This window comes from Lithobates pipiens, unplaced genomic scaffold (assembly GCF_037356315.1).
Source record: "Lithobates pipiens isolate NorthernLeopardFrog02 unplaced genomic scaffold, aLitPip1_a1.2 Scaffold_16, whole genome shotgun sequence".
Lineage (NCBI taxonomy): Eukaryota > Metazoa > Chordata > Amphibia > Anura > Ranidae > Lithobates > Lithobates pipiens.
In genome coordinates this window covers 635,262,785-635,285,980 of record NW_027507748.1, presented here as the reverse complement: position 1 = coordinate 635,285,980, position 23,196 = coordinate 635,262,785, and the positions used below count along the sequence as shown (strand labels likewise).

Below are 23,196 nucleotides of genomic sequence, written 5' to 3'. Positions count from 1 at the left end.
GAGAACACTGGAGGGAAAAGCTACTTTCATTCTGGTCCCCATTTAGTTTATATTTTTTTAGGTCTTTAGGGCACCTCTGGCATGCTAGGATATGTTTTGTCTTCCTTGTAGCATTTGGAAAAGAAACATTTCTTCTCACAATATTTGCAAATGTCAGCTTTGCTCTCAACTGAAATGTTTCCAAACTCCAGATGTTGGTCTCACCATTTTACTGAGAGGAGGAAAAGAAAAAACTATTTATTTACCGAGCAGACTATAGGTAAACACTATGCCATGATGGTGGGAAACATTAGGCAGTAGCAGCTGGTGAAGTTTTAGGATGGGGGAGGCACCAGACCCCACCCTTCCTTTTTGACCCCTCCCACTTGGTGAAAATTGGTGTGGTTAGCATCCAAGATGAACGAGGGATGGAGGGAGAGAGAGACAGCAGGCCCAGATCCTACACAATAGAAATGTGTATTGTAGAAAGGTTATCAATCAGCAGATAAAGATACTCCAAACACCTGGTGTTAGCACTTCAGTCATCCCGGCACCATGGTTGTTATGGTGTCAGGATGATTGAAGTGCATTATTTCTATGATTACATTGTAATATAGAATTAAAATCATTCAACTCACCATAATGCAGAATCAGTAGGAGCCCTGAGCATGTCACTTGCCACCAGCTGGCCCCAGCGGGGTCCCTCCTTACATCTGTGTCCCCATCAGCATAGCCCCTCCATACATCTATCTATGTCCCCATCAGCGGAGTAGCAGGGTCCTCCTCACATCTGTGTCCCCATCAGCGGAGTAGCAGGGTCCTCCTCACATCTGTGTCCCCGGCAGCACAGCACTCCTTCAAGCCGCATCTGTAGCTAGTTCCTGGCTTTCTCTGTGTGTTCAGTGGAAAGGGGAGGCCCCTCCCCAATGAAAACAAGGGGATTGGTCCTCATGGAGGCCAGCTTTTTGTAGCCCGCCAGAAGTGACTTTGTTCTCACCCCGAGAACAAAGCACCCAGCTGTGCGGATGCTGCTCAGTGCAATGGATTGCGCTGCAAAACAGCTCCAAACCCCGCCAATGAAGCGCCGCGTTTGCAATCTCCGGCACCCAAACACCGTGCACTTAGTTTAAAAAAAACAAAAACAAAAAAGAGAATCTCTCTCTCTATATCTATTAAAAAAGGGGCAGTTTTATTTTTTGGTGACTACAGGAGGGGGGGGGGGGGGGTGTGGCGCCCCCATGGACAGGACGCCACTGTTATTAGGAATCATTTAAGGGTCATAAAGATAAAATAATTTGTCACACAGATGTCAACTCTTACCTGTCAATTAAGGCCTGAGAGGACAAACTATCTACTGTATCCCAATCACCCAACTGTAGGAGGTACAAGATGGAGCCTCTCCGCAGTGCCCCCTAGTTGCAGAAATTCACATTTCTCTTTGAGAACTGCATTCAAGGATTTACTTGTCTTAAGCTGAGAGAACTTGCATTAATTTACACAAAAGTTTTACACAGACTACATAAAGTTCCAGAAATCTTTTATTAAGGTCTTCACGTTATATCATTTTTTTACCATTGTAAAAAAAAAACAAAAAAACAAAAAAAAACAAACACTTTCCACATTTTGTTTTTCAATTTAAAAAAAAAAAAAAATTCAACATTTTCTGGGCCTTTCCCTCAGAAGTCAATGAAAAGAAGAAAATTGCAGAACTGATTTTCCCAAAGCCTCACTAAACAAGACAGACTAAAACGGTTGCGATCACTATTGTACAATGCACTTAGCAATTTGCTTGTTGCATTGTTTTACTGAATAAGCTCTATTGTGTGAATAAGACCCTAGATACACTGATAATATCTGATGTACAGTAACAAAACGGTGATAGAAAAAGTTTTTTTCTAGAGAAGCATGATTTTATTTTATTTTTCATTGTCCAGTTTTGAACAAAGTTAGTGCCAATGTCAGATGTAAAATCCCCATAGACTTAGTCAATAAGACAAATGTAATGTACAAGGGTGGTAACCCAAAGCAACTGATAGAGTTTCAGATTAAAACATCAGATAATTTGAAATGGGGATTCATTATGCTGATCTTCACACTGCCATAGTGACTAACCCAGAAATGCAGGCAACATTTTATAGATGGACAGTGCTTCACACAATTAGTACAGAAAAAAAATAAACAGTGCAATTCTCATTTAAATAGCAATTTAGTTCAGGTGCGGATGTCAGGCACATCATTCACTAGTTTCCTTATACTTTTACAGAATATCCTTGGAAATTACCACATTTTACCTTTATTTATGGGAGACAGTGTATATACACAGGAGAGAATATAGTTGCTGCCATTGCTGACTCTGAACACATCTGAATCAGTGTTAGTTTTGGCAGAAAATTACAATTTAGTTTTAGTCTTAGGACTAAAATGGCATTTTAGTTTTAGTCCCATTTTAGTCTTCTGCAATTGTTTTAGTTGTATTTAGTCGACTAAATCTCCAGTACATTTTAGTTGACTAAATTCTAATGGGTGTAATTAAATTGTAATGCATTAGTTAAACATTGCTCTACAATTTCCAAACTCATTATATACTGCTGGAGTGAAAAATCTCATGTTATTATTTAGGTTATTGAGGTATGAACATGCACTACTGACCAGTGTTCATTTTGAAGTCAAATTTCAATTTGGTTTTACTAAAATGGCATTTTAATTTTAGTCGACTAAAATAGTATTCATTGAGTTGACTAATTTGCTTCCACCTTTAAATTTGCTGTCACTTTATTTTCTACTTGCACTACACTTGAACTGTAAGCTTGCTGCTGCAAACCAACCGTCAAACTAAAACTAGGTTAACCAGGCTCCAGGCCAAGCCACGTTTCCACCCTTAAACATCTAGCGATTTGGGATTATGGGCAGAATTGCAGCAATTTCAAATGGTACTGCAATGCTGGAAAAATGCAGCACACCTTTTTTGGGCGACAAGCTTCTGCCAGCGATCCCAAATTGTTTGATGTAAAAACGGATCCTAGGATGTATCCTGGTGCAGGTTTGGCTCTACTACTGTCAGCGTATAAATGTAAGTGATAGAAAGGAATACCACAGTGAGATGGCCAAAAATATTTATTTAATAATGGCAAAAATGGAACACATGTGCATGAAAGCCCCTATCCAACCAGATTTCAGTAGTCTGTTCAATCAAAGGACTTCTCACATCATGACAGTTATCACTGTGTAAGTGATGTGTTTGTTTCGTGGACAATTTTCTGGCACATTTCTACAAATATACTCATCCTTCCTAAATACCAGTCATGAATGGTGTTTCAGTGTAAAAATAACACCAATCACCGATCGTATTCACAGCCGATTGCAGACTCAAAGTCCTATCATCCTAGCTATTATCATAGCTTTCCTTGAGGTAGAACACTGCTGTCTCACCACAGATGTATCCTATTAAACATTTTCTTTGTTCATACACAGAAGTCATTAAATATTAATAAAGCAAATGTAAACAATTATATAGTAGGCACTCAAACCTGAATGATATCAGTGCACCAACAAGTACATTAGGATATACAGTAAGGTTACTGAATATTATCATTCAGTAACCTCTCCTCCTTTCCTGGGAGAGCTTACAGCATCAAAAGCCAGACACCGATGTAAGTACTGGAATGTTTGCTACAGCTTGGATGATGGAGCAAATTTCAGTGCCATGTCTTGTAGAATCTGAAGAAACTTCTCTTCATCGTCTGCGGAGGAGTGAGTCCAAGCCAGGGGTAAGTGGGTAGAAACAGGCTTACGATCTAAAAGAAAAAGATAAAACAATAATGAAAATGCATATTATCTCTAGATTTAAATCACACATACTGTATCTCACAAAGGCGAGTACACCTCAAACACTGAAGAAATTACACTTTTCTACAATGTAAAGTAGTGAGTGTACAGCTTGTATAACAGTGTCAATTTGCTGTCACCTCAAAATAACTCACACAGCTATTCATGTCTAAACCACTGGCAACAAAAGTGAGTACACCCTTTATTGAAAATGTCCAAATTGGGCCCAATTAGCCATTTTCCCTCCCAGGTGTCATGTGACTCATTACAATGTCTCAGGTGTGAAATTTGATGTTATCACTCTCACTCTCTCATACTGGTCACCAGAAGTTCAACATGGCACCTCATGGCAAAAAAACGGAGGATCTGGAAAGAAGAAAAAAAAAAAAAAAAAAAAAAAAGAGAATTGTTGCTCTACATAAAGATTGCCTAGGCCAGTGATGGCGAACCTTGGCACCCCAGATGTTTTGAAACTACATTTCCCATGATGCTCATGCACTCTGCAGTGTAGCTGAGCATCATGGGAAATGTAGTTCCAAAACATCTGGGGTGCCAAGGTTCGCCATCACTGGCCTAGGCTATAAGATTACCAAGACCCTGAAACTGAGCTGCAGCATGGTGGCCAAGACTATACAGCTGTTTAACAGTACAGGTTCCACTCAGAACAGGCCCTGCCATTGTCGATCAAAGAAGTTGAGTGCAGGTGCTCAGTGCCATATCCAGAGGTGGTCTTTGAGAAATAGATGTATGAGTGCTGCCAGCATTGCTAGAGAGGTTGAAGGGGTGGGGGGTTAGCCTGTCACTGCTCAGACCATACGCCACACACAGCATCAAATTGGTCTGCATGGCTGTCGTCCCAGAAGGAAGCCTCTTTTAAAGATGATGCACGAGAAAGCCTGCAAACAGATTGCTAAAGACAAGCAGACTAAGGACATGGATTACTGGAATCATGTCCTGTGGTCTGATGAGACCAAGATAAACTTATTTGGTTCAGACGGTGTCAAGCGTGTGTGGCGGCAACCAGGTGAGGAGTACAAAGACAAGTGTGACAAGTGAGTCTTATCTACAGTCAAACATGGTGATGGGAGTGTCATGGTCTGGGGCTCCATGAGTGCTGCCAGAACTGGGGAGCTACAGTTGAGGGAACCATGAATACCAACATGTACTGTGACATACTGAAGCAGAGCATGATCCCCTCCCTTCAGAGACTGGGCCGCAGGTCAGTATTCCAACATGATAACAACCCCAACACACACTTCCAACACCACTGCCTTGCTAAAGAAGCTGAGGGTAAAGTTGATGGATTGGCCAAGCATGTCTCCAGGCCTAAACCCTATTAAGCATCTGTGGGGCATCCCTAAAAACGGAAGGTGGGGGGAGCGCAAGGTCTCCAACATCCACCATCTCCGTGATGTTGTCATGGAGGAGTGGAAGAGGACTCCAGTGGCAACCTGTGAAGATCTGATGATCCATGTCCAAGAGGGTTAAGGCAGTGCTGGAAAATAATGGCAGACACAAAAATAAGATTTTTTTTAAAACCGCTTCCCTGTAAAAATCCTTTTCTTTGATGTACATCAGGGGACACAGAGCCGTAGTACTTACTACGTGGGTTATATCAGCTTATCAGGTACTGGACACTGGCACGGCCCTTAAGGCGTGAACTTCCCCCATATAGCCCCTCCCACTACTGGGAGTCCTCAGTTTTGTAGCCAAGCAAAGTGTATAAGATGGGAGGGGACACAGAGCCGTAGTACTTACTACGTGGGACGTCCCATAGCAATGGCAACTGAAGGGGGGGGGGGGGGAGAAGAGAGACACAACAAAAAAAGGGGACTTATACTGCAGCCTGCAGTACGCTGCGCCCAAAGGCAGAATCCTCCTGATCCTTAAAATCGATTTGATAAAACCTGGTAAATGTATAAACTGAAGACCATGTTGCGGCTTTACAGATCTGAGCTGCAGAGGCCTGATGATGCACCACCCAGGAGGTACGAATCGCCCTGGTAGAGTGTGCCTTAATATGAAAAGGAGGAATCTTCCTCTTTAAAACCATAAGCACAATGACTTGATGAATCCACTTGGCAATAGTGGATCTAGATGCTGCCTATCCTCTTTGGACCATCTGGCTGACTAAACAAAATATCTGTCTTACGAACCTGAGCAGTCGCCTTTAAATACACTCCGACTGCCCTTACTATATCAAGGGAATGTAGCAACCTCTCTTCCCCAGATTGAGGCTCTGGGAAGAAAGAAGGAAGGAAGGAAGGAAGGAAGGAAGGAAGGAAGGAAGGAAGGAAGGAAGGAAGGAAGGAAGGAAGGAAGGAAGGAAGGAAGGAAGGAAGGAAGGAAGGAAGGAAGGAAGGAAGGAAGGAAGGAAGGAAGGAAGGAAGGAAGGAAGGAAGGAAGGAAGGAAGGAAGGAAGGAAGGACAACATCTTTGTTTAAGTAAAACCCTGTCACTACCTTTGGCAGGAATTCAGGATGAGGGCGTAAAACCACCTTATCCTTATGCATAATCAGATATGGTTCCTTACAAGATAGAGCCACTAGTTCAGAAACTCTTCTGGCATTAGAAATGGCAACCAGAAATACTATCTTTCTGGTCAACAGAACCAAGTGAATCTCCCCATAAGGTTCAGAAGGCTGCTTTTGTAAAGCTGACAGGACCAAGTTCAAATCCCAAGGATTTAGGGGTGTCTTGATTGGAGGACTGACCCGTGTTAGCCCTGCACAAAGCTACGCACTAAAGAGTGAGAAGCTAAAGGCCGCTGAAAGAACACTGACAAGGCCAAGATCTGGCCCTCAAATGGTATTCAGGGCCAGATTCATTTCTAACCCCATCTGTAAGAATTCAAGAATTCTACCTATAACATAACATATTTCCTGGGGTGCCAACCCCTTGATCTGCACCAGGCAACATATGCCTTCCAGACTCTATAGTAGATCATCCTGGAAGCTGGCTTCCTGGCATTAATCAAGGTAGATATGACTGAAGGAGATAACCCACGACCCCTTTGGATGTGGGTCTCAATAGCCAGACCATCAAATTTAGCATCTGTAAGGTAGGATGAAATACCAGACCCTGTGAAAGAAGGTCCGGCCATAATTGCAGAGTCCAGGAACTCCTTAGGATCTCTGCGAACCATGGCCTTCTGGGCCACGAGAATCACCTCCCTTTGCTCCTGTCTGATCCTGCGAAGAAGATGCGGAAGTAGCAGAACTGAAGGAAATGCATAGATCAGGAGAAAACTGATCCCATGGGAAGACTAATGCGTCTGTACCGCAAGCTAGCGGATCCCTTGTCCTTGATACAAAGTTGTCGACTTTGTTGTTGAATCTGTACACGAACAGGTCCACGTCCGTAGTGCCCCATCTCTGACATTTTGCAAGAAAGATGTCGGGGTGAAGAGACAACTCTTCTGGAAGCAGTTGTTGGCGGTTCAAGTAGTCCGCCTGCCAATTCTCTATCCCGGGAATGAAAGCGGCCGATAGGTAAGGAGCGCTGTGTTCTGCCCAAGACAAAACGTAATTCACCTCTCTCTGGGCTGCACAACTCCTCGTGCCCCCCTGGTGATTGATTTAAGCCACAGCCGTGGCGTTGTCGGACTGAATCCTGACAGGACAGCCCTTTAGTCTGGCTGTCCAGGCTCTTAAGTTTAGATGGATTGCCCAAATTTCCAAAATATTGATAGGCAAGGTCCTTTCCAACCTGGACCACCTTCCCTGGACAGAATCCTCTTCCAGGACCACTCCCCAGCCTGAAAGACTGGCATCTGTGGTTACTACCTTCCAGGTGGAAGGCAGAAATGTCCTTCCCTTTTGAAGGTTGCTGGACATCAGCCACCAATTTAGGCTCTGACATACTTTGGGAGCAACCTGAATCAGAAAATCTAAAGCCTGAACCTTTTTGTTCCAGGCTGACAGGATTGCGCCTTGTAGCAATCTTGAATGAAACTGTGCATAAGGGACGGCCTCGAAGGAGGCCACGATCCTCCCCAATAATCTCATGCACAACCGCATTGAAGGCTTTTTCTTTGCCTTGATGAGGTAAATTAGTTGTACAATGGAACCGATTCTCTTTGGAGGTAGAAATACCTTTCCCTGCCTGGTATCTATGACTAGTCCCAGGTACTGTACTCTCCTTGATGGCCTGAAGGACGACTTTTCTAGGTTGAGAACCCAGCCTAGAGATTCCAGGTAGTTTACCGTTGTCACCAGACCATGTTCCAACCCGGAAACCGAATGATCTGCTAAGAGTAGGTCGTCCAAATAGGCTAGGACCATTATGCCTTGAGCCCTTAGCCTGGCTAAAGCAGAATCGTTGTGAATACTCAAGGAGCTGTGGCTAGACCGAAGGGCAGGGCCCCAAACTGAAAGTGACGGTTTTCTACTACGAAGCGTAGAAACCTCTGGTGAGCAGGAAATATTGGCACATGAAGATAGGCATCCTTTATCGATTGAAGCCAAATATTCTCCTCCTTGGAGGATGGCTACTACAGACCGAATCTATTCCATATGCAAGGAGCGGATGCATAAGTGCGGTTTTGGATCTCTGAGATCTAAAATAGGCCTTACCTTCCCAGTTTGGTTTCGGGACCGTGAAGAGGTTTGAATAAAAACCTGTGCCCTGTTCCTCCAAGGGAACCTCTGATATGACCGCTTTGGCTAGCAGATGGTCCAGTGCTAGAAGGAGAGCCTTGTTTTCTGGGTCCTTGGGAACCCCTGACCTTAGGAACCGGGGAGACTGCAAAACTCAGAACTCTAGTTTGTAACCTAGAGACACCGCAGAAGCCACCCATTTGTCCTGACATTGCTCCTGCCAGATCTTTGAAAATTGCAGGAGCCTTCACCCAACCCGAGCGAGCGGGGGTGCCCCTTCATGAGGAGCCTTTAGTACTCTGCTTGGTGGGCTTCTTTGGCCCAAGATCTTTTCTGACCTTGGTGCTGTCCCTGGGGTTTCCCCCTTGAATCTGACGGCTGAGGCCGTCGAGACTGCCTAGAGGCTGATGTCCGATACAGGAGAAGAGGCCCGCTTAAAAGAGAAATGTTTAAATTTATTTTTTACTGGCAACAGAGTGCTTTTGCCATTGGAAATCTTTTGCAAGTATTTATCCAAATCTTCTCCGAATAGCCGTTCACCATGAAAAGGGAAACTGGCTAGGAGCTTCTTACATGGTGCTTCGGTTGACCAACTCTTAAGCCAAAGAACTCTGCGAGAATGCACTAGTCCCAACATCAGACGTGAAATATGAATGGACGCCTCTCTCATAGACGCACCGTGTTTCACAGTAGATGCTGCAAAATGTAAGCATCTCCTTAAATTGCTCCTTAATGGCCTGGGATACACCCATTGCGGCCAAAACCGGCTGCACTGCTGAACCAGCTAAAGCCATCTGGTTCTTAGAAAGGTGCTCCAGCTTCTTATCCGCTGAGTCCTTCAACATGAGTGCATTATCAACCGGACATGTGAGATTCCCATTTACAGAGGTAATCGCAGCATCCTCCATTTCTTATAGAAATCCTCTTCCATAGGATACAGTTTGGCAAACCTCTTAGGAGGATAAAACCGCTTATCTGGATGCTCCCACTCTGCGTACATAAGCTTTCTTAGCCACGCATGGATAGGAAAGGCATCTCCAGCCGGAGGAGGTTTTAACGATCCTAACTTAGAGATGGGATCATCAGAAGCCTGCGCTGCAGGTAGCAAAAAAGGTTGACCAAACCAACCCATTGAGAGCGTGCACAAGCAAGCTCTCTTGCGGTGATACTCCTTCCGCGTTAGGATCCTCAGAAGAGGATAAGCCAGTATCTTCCATATCTTTAGGAAGATCTGCCTGATCTCCGGCATCCTGAACCTCCAGGGGAGGATCTTGAGCACTTGAAGGGGGATCTACTGCGTTTAACCCCGCTCTGAAGGGATAAAATTGCATCAAGCTTTTTCTCTCTAAGCCAGCAATGGTAGAGGAAAACACGTCACGTGTGATATATTCAGGGACTGAAGCATCTTGAGCGACTGCAATAACAGCTTCCCCTGACGGCTCAATCTGACCGGCCGCAACACTCTCCGAAGAGGAAGACATTCTTTTAGACAGGGTCTTAGTTTGTGGTGACCCACTAGAACCCTTAGAGAAGTTCCTGGCCCCCTTGCCACTCATAGCTTACAGTACAAAGCAGAGGCACTACCAGCAAAAGAATGTAACACTTGCTAGGCTATAGTACTGTACAATAAATCTTAATAGTCCTAGCTATACAGTACAATGTTGTCAACAAAAGGGAAATGCCTGTGTCACCAAACCTGACCAGCAACCACTCTGCTCTGAGCGCTGGCAACATGGGGGGGGGGGGGGCACGATTTGCCCCAAAGACAAAATTTTTTTTTTTTTTTTTTTTTTTAAGAAAAAAAATAAATAAATATAAGAGGCAGTGGGCTGGCATACAAAGGAACAAAAAATGCCACTTGGGGGGGGGGGGGGCAGGAAGTGATCAGACCCCCTTCATACCTGAGGGCCTGAGCTGGCTTGAACAGAGAGGAGAGAGAAAGCTTCTACTGTTTCCAGCGTCAATGGCGAGTACTCAATACAGCCTCCAGTGGTGACACATAGACATGACAACATAAATACATGGAAGGAGAGATTCCTTGCAGAAAATATCCCCTACTTTTCCTCGCTGCAGGGCTTTATCAGAGATAACCCAATCTTCACCCTTGACGGTAGGCTCCGAGACCTTGAAAGGAAACCTTCAGGAACGGGGGTACACTCAGGTAATCCCGCAATCCTGGACCTGCAAGAAGACCCTGCCAGTGAACTTTTATTGGCCTTACTACCAAAAAGTACTGGATCCCAGGGCCCAGCTTTAAAGCATTCGCAAGCAAAACCTTGTGTCTTCAGATGACGAGGCCTGGGTACAGTTCATTTAGTCCATTACGGAGACATCAGAACAGATCCGGTCAGGATGGCTGGCTCGCATCAAAGGATTACTGCCAGTGGAGCTCAGTACACACATCCTTACACGTGCCCAACACCTTAGATACTGGCGAAAAAAAACTGAGGACACCCAGTAGTGGGAGGGGTTATATGGGGGAAGTTCACCCTTTAAGGGGCGTGCTAGTGTCCAGCACCCGATAAGCCGATATAACCCACGTAGTAAGTACTACGGCTCTGTGTCCCCTGATGTAAGAAAATAAATATTGACACTTTGGGCCCAATTTGGACATTTTCACTTAGGGTGTCGGAGGTTTAGACATTAATGGCTGTGTATTGAGATATTTTGAGGGGACAGCAAGTTTGCACTGTTATGCAAGCTGTACACTCTTTACATTGTAGCAAAGTGTAGTTTCTTCAGTGTTGTCACATGAAAAGATATAATAAAATATTTGCAAAAATGTGATGGGTGTACTCCCTTTTGTGAGCTACTGTGTGAGATTCTCTCTCTCTCTCTCTCTATATATATATATATATATATATATATACATACACACATATATACATATACATATACACACACACACACACACACACATAGTGCCTTGCGAAAGTATTTGGCCCCCTTGAACTTTTCAACCTTTTGCCACATTTCAGGCTTCAAAACATAAAGATATAAAAATTAAAATTTTTTGTGAAGAATCACCAACAAGTGGGACACAATTGTGAAGTGGAACGAAATCTATTGGATATTTTAAACTTTTAAACTAAAGTGGTGCGTGCAAAATTATTCAGCCCCTTTACTTTCAGTGCAGCAAACTCACTCCAGAAGTTCAGCGAGGATCTCTGAATGATCCAATGTTGTCCTAAATGACTGATGGTGATAAATAGAATCCACCTGTGTGTAATCAAGTCTCTGTATAAATGCACCTGCTCTGTGATAGTCTCAGGGTTCTGTTGAAAGCGCAGAGAGTATCATGAAGACCAAGGAACACACCAGGCAGGTCCGTAATACTGTTGTGGAGAAGTTTAAAGCCGGATTTGGATACAAAAAGATTTCCCAAGCTTTAACCACTTGCAGACCGGACCATTTTGCTGGTCAAAGACCAGACCACTTTTTGCGATTCGGCACTGCGTCGCTTTAACTGACAATTGCGCGGTCATGCGACGTGGCTCCCAAACAAAATTGACGTCCTTTTTTTCCCCCACAAATAGAGCTTTCTTTTGGTGGTATTTGATCACCCCTACGGTTTTTATTTTTTGCGCTATAAACAAAAATAGAGTGACAATTTTGAAAAAAACGCATTATTTTTTACTTTTTGTTATAATAAATATCCCCCAAAAATATAAAAAAACATTTTTTTCCCTCAGTTTAGGCCGATACGTATTCTTCTACATATTTGTGGTAAAAAAAATTGCAATAAGCGATTATTGATTGGTTTGCGCAAAAGTTATAGCGTTTACAAGATGGGGATAGTTTTATAGCATTTTTATTAATAATTTATCATTTTTTTTTTTTACTAGTAATGGCGGCGATCAGCGATTTTTATTGTGACTGCGACATTGTGGGGGACCCATCGGACATTTTTGACACATTTTTGGGACCATTGTCATTTATACAGTAATCACTGCTATATAAATGCAGTGATTCCTGTGTAAATGACACTGGCAGTGAAAGGGTTAACCAGTGGGTGGCAGTGTAGGGGTTAAGTGTTCCTAGGGGTGTGTTACTAACTGTGGGGGGGTTGGGCTTTCATTTAGTGAACACTGAGCTCTGCTCCAAATCACATGGAGCAGAGATCAGCGTCACTAGTTGCTAGTCGGAATGAAGAAATGTTGTTTACACAGCATTTCCTCTATTCGGCCGCTCCGTGAGACGATCGCGGGGATGCCCGCGGCGATCGAGTCCGCGGGTCCCGCGACCGGACTCACGGGGTTCCCGACCAGCGCGGGAGCGCGCCGCCGGCGGCACGCTCACGATGGCAGGGCGGCATTGAATATTGGACGTACCTGTACGCCAATATGCCTGCCCGTGCCATTCTGTCGACGTACATCGTCGTGCGCTGGTCGGGAAGTGGTTAAACATCCCAAGGAGCACTGTGCAAGCGATCATTTTGAAATGGAAGGAGTATCAGACCACTGCAAATCTACCAAGATCTGACCGTCCCTCTAAACTTTCAGCTCAGACAAGGAGAAGACTGATCAGAGATGCAGCCAAGAGGCCCATGATCACTCTGGATGAACTGCAGAGAACTACAGCTGAGGTGGGAGAGTCTGTCCATAGGACAACAATCAGTCGTACACTGCACAAATCTGGCCTTTATGGAAGAGTGGCAAGAAGAAAGCCATTTCTCAAAGATATCCATAAAAAGTCTCGTCTAAAGTTTGCCACAAGCCACCTGGGAGACACACCAAACATGTGGAAGAAGGTGCTCTGGTCAGATGAAACCAAAATCAAACTTTTTGCCCACAATGCAAAACAATATGTTTGGCGTAAAAGCAACACAACTCATCACCCTCAACATACCATCCCCACTGTCAAATATGGTGGTGGCAGCATCATGATTTGGGCCTGCTTTTCTTCAGCAGGGAAAGGGAAGATGGTTAAAATTGAGGGGAAGATGGATGCAGCCAAATACAGGACCATTCTGGATGAAAACCTGTTGGAGTCTGCAAAAGACCTGAAACTGGGATGGAGATTTATCTTCCAACAAGACAATGATCCCAAACATACAGCAAAATCTACAAAGGAATGGTTCACAAATAAACATATCCAGGTGTTAGAATGGCCAAGTCAAAGTCCAGACCTGAATCCAATCGAGAATCTGTGGAAAGAGCTAAAAACTGCTGTTCACAAACGCTCTCCATCCAACCTCACTGAGCTCGAGCTGTTTTGCAAGGAAGAATGGGCAAGAATTTCAGTCTCTCGATGTGCAAAACTGATAGAGACATACCCCAAGCGACTTGCAGCTGTAATCGCAGCAAAAGGTGGCTCTACAAAGTATTAACGCAAGGGGGCCGAATAATTTTGCACGCCCCACTTTTCATTTTTTATTAGTTGAAAAAGTTTCAAAAATCCAATAGATTTCGTTCCACTTCACAATTGTGTCCCACTTGTTGGTGATCCTTCACAAAAAATAAAAAATTTTATATCTATGTTTGAAGCCGGAAATGTGGCAAAAGGTTGAAAAGTTAAAGGGGGCCGAATACTTTTGCAAGGCACTGTGTATATGTATGTATGTATGTGTGTATATATATATATATATATATATATATATATATATATATATATATATATATATATATATATATATATATATATATATATATATATATATATATATATATATATATATATCTCCACACACAGCAATGAGCTTTGCATAATGTTCATGTCTTTTTGCAGAACTCTTGTTGACTGTAAAAAAAAAAAAAAAAAAGGGGGGTCAGGCTCATATGGGTGCAAGTAGAAATTATACTGTGTTCTGGGACAATCTGGAAGTTAACCACTTGTCTCTGTTGCCATTTTGCCCATCGGTGGCTGGGAGCACGGCTATTCTCCCCCCCCAAACCACCGTTTGAGAACAGCATTCCTGGCTCTGGCTGAAACTGCTGCCTATTGATGATCTGGATACAACTGTACACAATATTTTATCACGCCATTTGTCAATAAAAACAGTTAAGCTAAACAATTTCTTGTATTCCCTGGGTACTTTAAACGTCTATTTACTTTCTGGTTTGCACATTTTTTTGATATAGGATGGGATGTGGTACCCTTTTATCCATCATTTCTTAAAGTGGAGTTCCAGGCTTTTTTTGTATATTAAAATTCAGCAGCTACAAAAAGTTTAGCTGCTGACTTTTAATAAACACTCACCTGTCCCACAGTCCAGCAATGTGGCTGCACAGAGCCCCGCTCCTCTCCCCCTCCATTGAAACTGTGGGCACCCAGCCGCGATAGCTTGAAACGTCGCGGCTGGGCGCGCACTGCGCGAGTCACCCTGCGCTCTCCCAGTGGACAGGCAATCTTCTAGGACCTGTGACGTGTACCAAAACATTGCCAAGAGGGAGGCGGCCCACAGTCGGAAGCAGGAAGTCCCACTTAAAACTAAGCACCCACTCCCCCCCCCCCCTAAAAAAATTACGAGCAATGCTTAAAGCGGAAGCTCCACTTTAAGACAGAAAATATAACGCTCCACAGAAAGTAAGGATTCTACCTTGGAAGAAGAGTCCACTTGGATGTTTGACTGCAGCAGGAGATATGGTGAGCCACACCACTGTGTCTGCTCCTTGTTCTTCAGTGCGTAATCTGGTCTTCATTTTTTCATAGAAGTCTGGCATTGATAACCTTACAGCTAAATAAAAAAAATTCTAGTCAGATGTATCTTAAAGAACATGCATGTACAAGAACAGTAACCTACTGTAGCCGTGTTGGTGACAGAAGTAGTTGGGATTATATACAGTGTACACCAGGGGTATTGAATTAAAATTCATGTGAGGTCCGATTAGTAAAAAAAATTTCCAACAGATGTCTGAATTGCATTTTTGTGCGATGATTCTTTACATCACAGCCCAGGTGTGCAGGCACGACAGCCCATTCATTTAAATGGGCTGCTGGTGCCTGCATTTTCTGCTGGGAAAATGTCCCGACACCTTTTTAAAAATGCAGCCACATGGAAACTGCATGGTGCTTTTGTAGCCTGCCATTTCCATGTGCCGGAAACCTTGTATTTTAGTGCGTTTAAGAGTCAATGGTACCCTTGCACATTTTCTGTGCAGCTGCTTGTCCCCTTCACATCTTCCACACCACAGCACTGCACCCCCACCCCCTACTTCACATATCATCCACTCAGAACTGCCCCTTTTACTTCACCACCCCCTACACACAGCATTGCCCCCCTTCACATATCCACAAAGCACAGCACTGCCCCCTGCATATATCCGCCCACAGCACTGTCTCCCTTCATATATCCATCCCCCCCCTCCAAAGCACTGCTCCTTGCACACCCCCCCCCCCCCCCCACACAGTATTGCTCCCCTGTACTTGACCCCCGCTCTACATCCATTACCTTCCCTCCCTTCTCTCCTACCTTTCACAGAGCGGAGAGCAATGCTGAACTGAAGGCAGAGGCACAGAAGCACTGGATGGGGCATGGAAGCTGCTGAGTAACGTTTCATATTAGCAAGCTGGTGACTGGCTGCTAGGACTGCCTTCTAGCAGCTAATCACTTCATGGTTAACGTGAAACGTTAATTCAGAAAACTGCCCCTCTCCATGCAGTACTGGTCCCGTCCCCACTCCAGAATTGTCTCGTCGTCCGCTCCTCCCTGCCAAGGACAGCGACGGAGGCTGGGGACAAAAGCAGCAGCTAAATGGTACAATCGTGGCGGTCCAGAAAGAGCAATGGATCGGGCCGGATGTGGACCGCCATTTAGTGATGCCCCAGTACGCACACACACACACACACACACACACACACACACACACACACACACCAAGAAAGCTGATAAGAGTTTCCATACCTGTGCCTGCACCAATTATTGCAAATAAAGGTTACAGCTCAGTCATTTACCTGGTGTGTCTGCCCAGCCTGGGTGCATGACAGAAAAGTGAATCTTTGGGTATGCTTTGGCCCACTGCTCAGTCAATATCACTTGCTGCCTCTGTAGTAACGATAAAAAAATATTAATAATAATTCAACTGCATATTAATTCATTATTTGCACTGATGTAAATTTTTTATATGAAACGTCACCATTACATCTGTACTATGCGCAGTAGCTTTAAAATAAAAAAAAACACACACACAGAATCACGTAGGCCCAGGGCCAGATTTACATTTCAGGAGCCTATAGGCAGAGAATTCTGAAGCTCCCCTCCAACCCACTTAACCCGACGCATAAATTCCTTCCGCAAGGTAAAATTTTCCCACAAACAAAAATGCAAAAGATTCTCCATCCCCAGAGTCCAAATTCCCCCTCCCAGCGCATATACTTATATATATATATATATATATATACACACACACACACACTATTCCCACAAATCATCCCTCCTAGCACACATCCTCTTTCCTTACAAATTGCCCCTCCAAGCATAAATCCGCTCCCCCAAATTCCCCCTCCCAATACAAATCCTCTCCTAGTACAAACCTTCTCCCCCAAATCCAATACCCCCCCCCCCTTCCCCCAAATCCCCCTCCTAGCACAAATCCCCCCCCCCCCCAATCCCTACTCCTAGCACAAATCCTATACCCCCCTTCCACCAAATCCCCCCTCCTAGTACAAATGCTCTCCCCCAAATATCCCCTCCTAGTAATCAAGCAGTGCACTGTGCGATCTAAGAGGGTTCTGTGTAACCCACTGTAATCTGGAGAAGTGCTTCACTGACAGGAGCAGGGAGAGCACAGAAAGCCCACACCTCCTCCCAGTTCTCTTCTTGCTGACAATTCTTTCCGGACGCAATGTGTAGCCAACCTTAAAGTGGAACTTCCATAATTTTTTTCATCTTTCCATCTATTAAATCTTCTGCCCTTGTTGTTTTAACTTTGGATAGTAAAACATTTTTTTTTCTCCAAGTACCTTATACAGCCCACTTCCTGTTTGTTGTCTGGTAAAAGGCCTAGGCTTATGACATCATGCACAGCTCTCTCGTGAGAGTTTGCCAGGAAGGGGTGGGGGTTGAGTCATAAGAGGGCCAATGAGGTGTAAATCCAGGAAGTGAACAGGCAGCAACTTCAGTTGCCAAAAGTTAAAATGGTTGCAGCCAGACTCTGTGGAGGGAGATTACTGCAGCATATTTGGCAAGTACAGAATCACAGTATATATAAAATATGCAAAGTGGTTGGAGGGAAGCTTCAGCATGGCAAAGATGTTTTTATTACAAAATTATGCAGACTGCAGTTCCTCTTTAAGAAGAGAGAAAACAAAACAAGTTATGAAAATCACACAAACTGACATGTATACAAAGCATGTTCTTGCTAATCAGGTGGCATCTGCCATTTCCAACAAAACTATTCTACAGATCAAGCAAATCATTTTATGCAATTAAAGTAAATACAAAAAAACTGATTTTTATTTTATTTATTTTTTAAATGGAGAGAACAGACCTTATTCTGTGCGTACACCATTGTTCCATCAAATGTGCCCTTTTCAAACTGCAAGTTAGACACGTCCAGTTTTTGAACCAGCATACCACCCGAAGAGACTGTCACCTGGAACAATATAATAATCATTTATACGGCTGACACAATGCCAATTCCTTTACACACTGCCAAGCCTGTGACCCATTCCACACACTGAAGGCGGATAAAGAATTTTCCTGGAGGCTTGTGCAAACATGCATTATAGGAGATCAAAAAACATATCTTGCTCACTAATAAAGACAAATACACATTGGATTTCCCCTTTGTTTCTGGGTGATAGATCATTTTTATACAGGATAAGAGCACGAGAGTGAAGGAGCGGACACTACTTATAATGGTAAGATGTGTCACTGTAGCTGAAAGCAATTGATAAGGCCCTTCCGAGCATGAAATGAGAAGGAAATATAAGCAGAATAAAGCCAAGAAGGTCTGCTTTAAAACACACAACACAGGAAAGGTAAAATTGCCACAATACTTACCACCCTGGCACCCTCTTCATTCTCTAGTACAGGCAACAACGCTCTAGTAAGAATATAGGTACCTAAGGGCAGGAAGAAAATGTTTAGGCTTTCATCTTTAGCTCCAGTGTTGCACACAAGCCACTTTCATGCCATGCTCCTATATGTCTTGCAGTAGGCAAGTGTTGTACTACACAACACCACCCCATATGTTGTGAAAATTGGGAGGAGTTCTGTAGTTTAAACCAGGAGCAAGCAGTATTGGGCGACAACACTGCTTCTCCATGATACAGTACAGCGAGTGAGCGTTTTCACCCTAGTACAGGAGAATTTGCACAAAAAAAAAAAAAATAGACAGAAATATTCTTTTTAACTACACGCAAGGAGAAACATCTGATCTCACAAGGGCTAAGGCACATGTGACTCGTGCAACCAGGGCTTTTTCTTCAGCTGGAAACATGGCAGAACTCTGCTTTGCCACCTAAGGCTCACACCCTCCGCTCCCTGCTCACCACCGTCACTTGAAAACACAGAAGCATTTTGTGTTTACAAGGACAGTTTTCCTCTCTGTGGCTCTCACAGATCCCTGCCTGCCCTGCACTCACAGTGGGGACAAGGGAGGTGCAGTGTGGGACCGGGCATCATGTGGTAAGCTGGCCTGTGATCCTTATCTGTGTCCTGGTGCACTGATGCCAACCAATGATCTCCATGCAAGTGAGAGGCGGAGCAGCCTACACTGCCATGAGGTACTGGAGTAGGCGAGATGCGAGGAAGCTTTTAGGGATGAGGGCGCACCCCTAAACCTGCACACAACACCCACCTGAGCCCTGAACTGGGTACATGGCACACCCCTGAACTCTGCACGCCGTGCATCCAACGCTGCACTCTGTGCATAGAGCAGGGCTTGACAAATTTGCTTTGAATCTAGGAGCCAGAAGAAAAAAAAAAAAAAAAAAAAAAAAAAACCCACACACCACAAGTTAGGAGCCAGTCTGTTTTAACCAACAAAACTTTTTAAATGACAAAACCCTTTATCTTCTGTAGTCCTGATGTGCATCTTTACAGATGCACGACACAGGCTTACAAAAAAAGAAGGAAGAGAAGGAGGGAAGGAGGGAAGGAGGGAAGGAGGGAAGGAGGGAAGGAGGGAAGGAGGGAAGGAGGGAAGGAGGGAAGGAGGGAAGGAGGGAAGGAGGGAAGGAGGGAAGGAGGGAAGGAGGGAAGGAGGGAAGGAGGGAAGGAGGGAAGGAGGGAAGGAGGGAAGGAGGGAAGGAGGGAAGGAGAATACATGGTATGTGAAGAAGAAAATAAATAAAATGTAGCTGTGCTGCTTACCTGCAGCACAGCTAGTTATTTATTTTTTGTTTTTAAGATGTAACCACTTTCCTACCAGGCACGTTCACCCCCTTTCAGCCCAGAACAATTTTCAGTGTGGTCACACTTTGAATGACAATTGCCCAGTCGCACAACACTGTACACAAATTAAATTTGTAAAAAAAAAAAAAAAAAATTGAGACAGAGCTTTCTTTTGGTGGTATTTAAATCGCCACTGGAGTTTTTTATTTTTTTCCAAAACAAAGAATGAAAATCTTTAAAAAAAAAAAAAAAAAATTGTTAGAATATTTTGCAAATAAGTAATGTTTCTTCTTCACTGATGAGGCTGCACTGATGTAGATGTGCCAGTCAGAATTTCCGGCTACCAACTCTCCTTTCCTCACACTGAGACAGTTGGTGAGGAAAGTACTGCCAATAATCGGTAAGTCTGTTTACAATGTGATCAGCTGTGATCACATGGTAAAGGGCTGCTGTGAGTGGCCCTTTACCTCGATCTGTGATAGGCAGGGAGGCGGGGTTCTGGGAGGAAGTCAATAGATGCCCTCTCAGAACTAGCCACCCCCCCTGGGAATGGGCCGACAAAAGCCCAAGCGTCAGGATGCAAATTTTAGTTGCCATGGGTACCTGGCACCTGGGATTTGTCAAGCTCTGGCCTAGAGCACCCCTGAAACTACCCTCTGTACCATAGTGCATACGTGAACTCCGCACGCAACGCACTCCTGGAATTTAATGCCCCTTTAAAGATCGTCCCACTGTTAGTGCAATTTGGCCACACCCGCAGTTCTTGCACCTATTCTCTGAGAAAAAAAAAAAAAAAACCCTGGATACATTTATATAATCTTACAGATACAACTGGCCCTCTGAGGGCAACCATAATGCTAATGTGGCCCACGATAAAATGGGAGTTTGACATCCTTGGTCTAAGGATGCAAACTTTTTTTTTTTTAGCATCCAGTGCCACTCATGTGGTGATAACATCTGTATCAGTTTTATATACAGAATGTAGGTTTCTGAATATCAAAAATTTAATATTCACATTTGGATTTTCCTTTGATTTTAACCAGATCGCATCCAGGCCAATTCTGACATTTCTCTCCTACATGTAAAATTCATGTTTTTTGCTAGAAATTTACATAGAACCCCCAAACATTAAATATGTTTTTTTAGCAAAGACCCTAGAAAATACAATGGTGGTCGTTGCAACTTTTTATCTCACACGGTATTTGCGCAGCAATTTTTCGAACACTTTGTTTTTTTGTTTTTGTTTTCTGAAAAAAAAAAAAATAAAAAAAAAAAAAAAAACGCACCACAGTAAAAAAAGTTAAGATAATGTGATAGATGAAGATACGCCAAATAAATAGATACCCAACATGTCACACTTCAAAATTGCACGCGCTCGTGGAATGGCGCCAAACTTTGGTATTTAAAAATCCTCATAGGCGACGCTTTAAAAAATTTTTGCTGGTTACATGTTTTGCGTTACAGAGGAGGTCTAGGGCTAGAATTATTGCTCTCGTCCCAACGTTTGCGGCGATACCTCACATGTCGTTTTCATATGTGGGCGGGACTTGCGTATGCGTTCGCTTCTGCAAACGAGCTCACAGGGACAGGGGCACTTTTAAATTTTTTTTTTTTTTTTTTATTGTTAAAAAAAAAACAAACAAAAAAAAAAAAAAAATAGTTTGACACAAAAAAATAAATAAAATTAGATTACTTTTATTCTTATTACAAGGGATGTAAACATCCCTTGTAATAGGAATATGGCACGATTGGACCTATTTACAGTGAGATATGGGGGTCAATAAGACCCAATATCTCACCTCTAGGCTGGGAAGCCTAAAAATTAAAAAAAAAATGATCACGGCTTCCCAGTCAAGGTGGCGCAGTTATTTATAGTTTATTTATATACCGGGCCCCCGAACGATCATAGAGACTCCGGAGACCATCTGGTCCCCCGGAAATCTCTATGATACCGTCCGGGGGCCAGCGGATCCTGTGACCCACTCACCGATGGAAGCGGCGAGTTGGTAGAAGCACCGGAAGAACGATCAAGCGGCGGAACAGCCGCTATGATCGTTCTTATGGTGCAGGGAATCGCCGTCTGACAATGCCGATATCTGAATGATGTCTGTAGCCTCAGGCATCATTCAGATATAACCCCCGAAAGTCGAGGTCGTCCCAGGACATCCACCCGGCGCGAAGTGGTTCATGAATCAACAGTATTTGTATACTGTTTAAAGCATTTGTATAATAAATACATTTTATGAGTTATATATAAAGACATGGATGAGCGAGTTTGGGGTGGAGGAACTTGACTGGCCTGCACCTCAACGTGACAGAACGAACACCTTTGGGATGAATTGGAGCGGAGACTTGAGCCAGGCCTTCTCGTCCACATTGGGGCCTGACCTCATAAATGCGCTTCTGGAAAAACGGTCAAACGTTCCCATAGACACTCCTAAACCTTGTGGACAGCCTTCTCAGAAGAGTTGAAGCTGTTATAACTGCAAAGGGTGGGTCAACTCAATATTGAACCCTACGGACTAAGACTGGGATGAAGTGCGTGTAGAAGCAGGCGCCCCAATACTTCCTGTATTATAGTGTATATATTCTTTGCTGACCCCCATGAACCCCCCCCCCCCCCAGTCCAGCAGTTGGACTGCTATTACGCCACCCCCTTTTTTCCACTCCACCCCCCCCCCCCCCCCCCCCATCATGTACAAGCTCCCAATTGTCCACTGTCTGAAGTCTTGTACTTCATCTCTCTTCATATTATATGCAATGTTTGAGATGCAGGTGCCCTTGATTTCCATGGCTATTGTTTCTTATTATCTGTTTACAGTATATTGCCTATAGAAAGGGCCAGCATGCTTTGAAAGTTGCATTACAATCTTCAAATTTTTGCAGACTGGAGATGTTTTTATAATATTTAAACAGGGGGGACAAAAAAAAATAAAAATTCACTGAACACAGTCAGATACTGCCATTTGTCCGCACAGAAACATCCTCATATAGTACACTGGCAGGAAATTACAGTGCACCAGGGAATTACATTATAGGAGGCTTATTGCCTTTAATATATTGATAATGAAAGATTTTTTTGTGCTCATTTGATTAGACAGTTCAAATAACAAATAACATGCAAAGTGCAGTAACCCAAAACAACCAAATCAGATTTCAGAATACTAAAGTCGGATCAGTAATAAAGTATTCTGGAATAACTCATTTTCCACTTGGTAAAGTGAAATGAATCCTGACACTAAACAAGGTTTTTTTTTTTTTTTATCATCACAACCACCAAATGAATTTGCTATGAATCCAAGAAGCCTCCAAGAGCAACAGGTTCATTTCTGGGTTAACCCTATTCATTAGATTGTTCAGCGTCTGGCTATCTGCCACTAATGCACTAAAACCACAGCTATCTGAATTATTCATCACATTATTCTGCAATGGAAAGAAGAGATTTCTCAGAATGTCTTGCGACTTTCTAAAACGTTAAGTAGACCATTAAAAGCTACAAAAAAATAAAAAATAAAA

The 23,196-nt window shown here is 43.6% G+C and overlaps 1 protein-coding gene across 1 annotated transcript in view; it reads right to left on the bottom strand.

Moving 5' to 3' along the window:
- Nucleotides 1-3,075: 3,075 nt before the first annotated feature.
- The window catches only part of DHRS12 (dehydrogenase/reductase 12), a 40,255-nt gene continuing 20,134 nt past the window's right edge, over nucleotides 3,076-23,196 (bottom strand). Inside the window, exons 6-10 of the mRNA XM_077484226.1 lie at nucleotides 18,346-18,407; nucleotides 17,831-17,935; nucleotides 16,296-16,386; nucleotides 14,941-15,078; nucleotides 3,076-3,773 (exon numbers count right to left, since the gene is read on the bottom strand). Coding sequence (XP_077340352.1) covers nucleotides 3,649-3,773; nucleotides 14,941-15,078; nucleotides 16,296-16,386; nucleotides 17,831-17,935; nucleotides 18,346-18,407 — 521 coding nt within the window. The 3' untranslated portion in view covers nucleotides 3,076-3,648. The remainder of the gene's footprint in view (nucleotides 3,774-14,940; nucleotides 15,079-16,295; nucleotides 16,387-17,830; nucleotides 17,936-18,345; nucleotides 18,408-23,196) is intronic.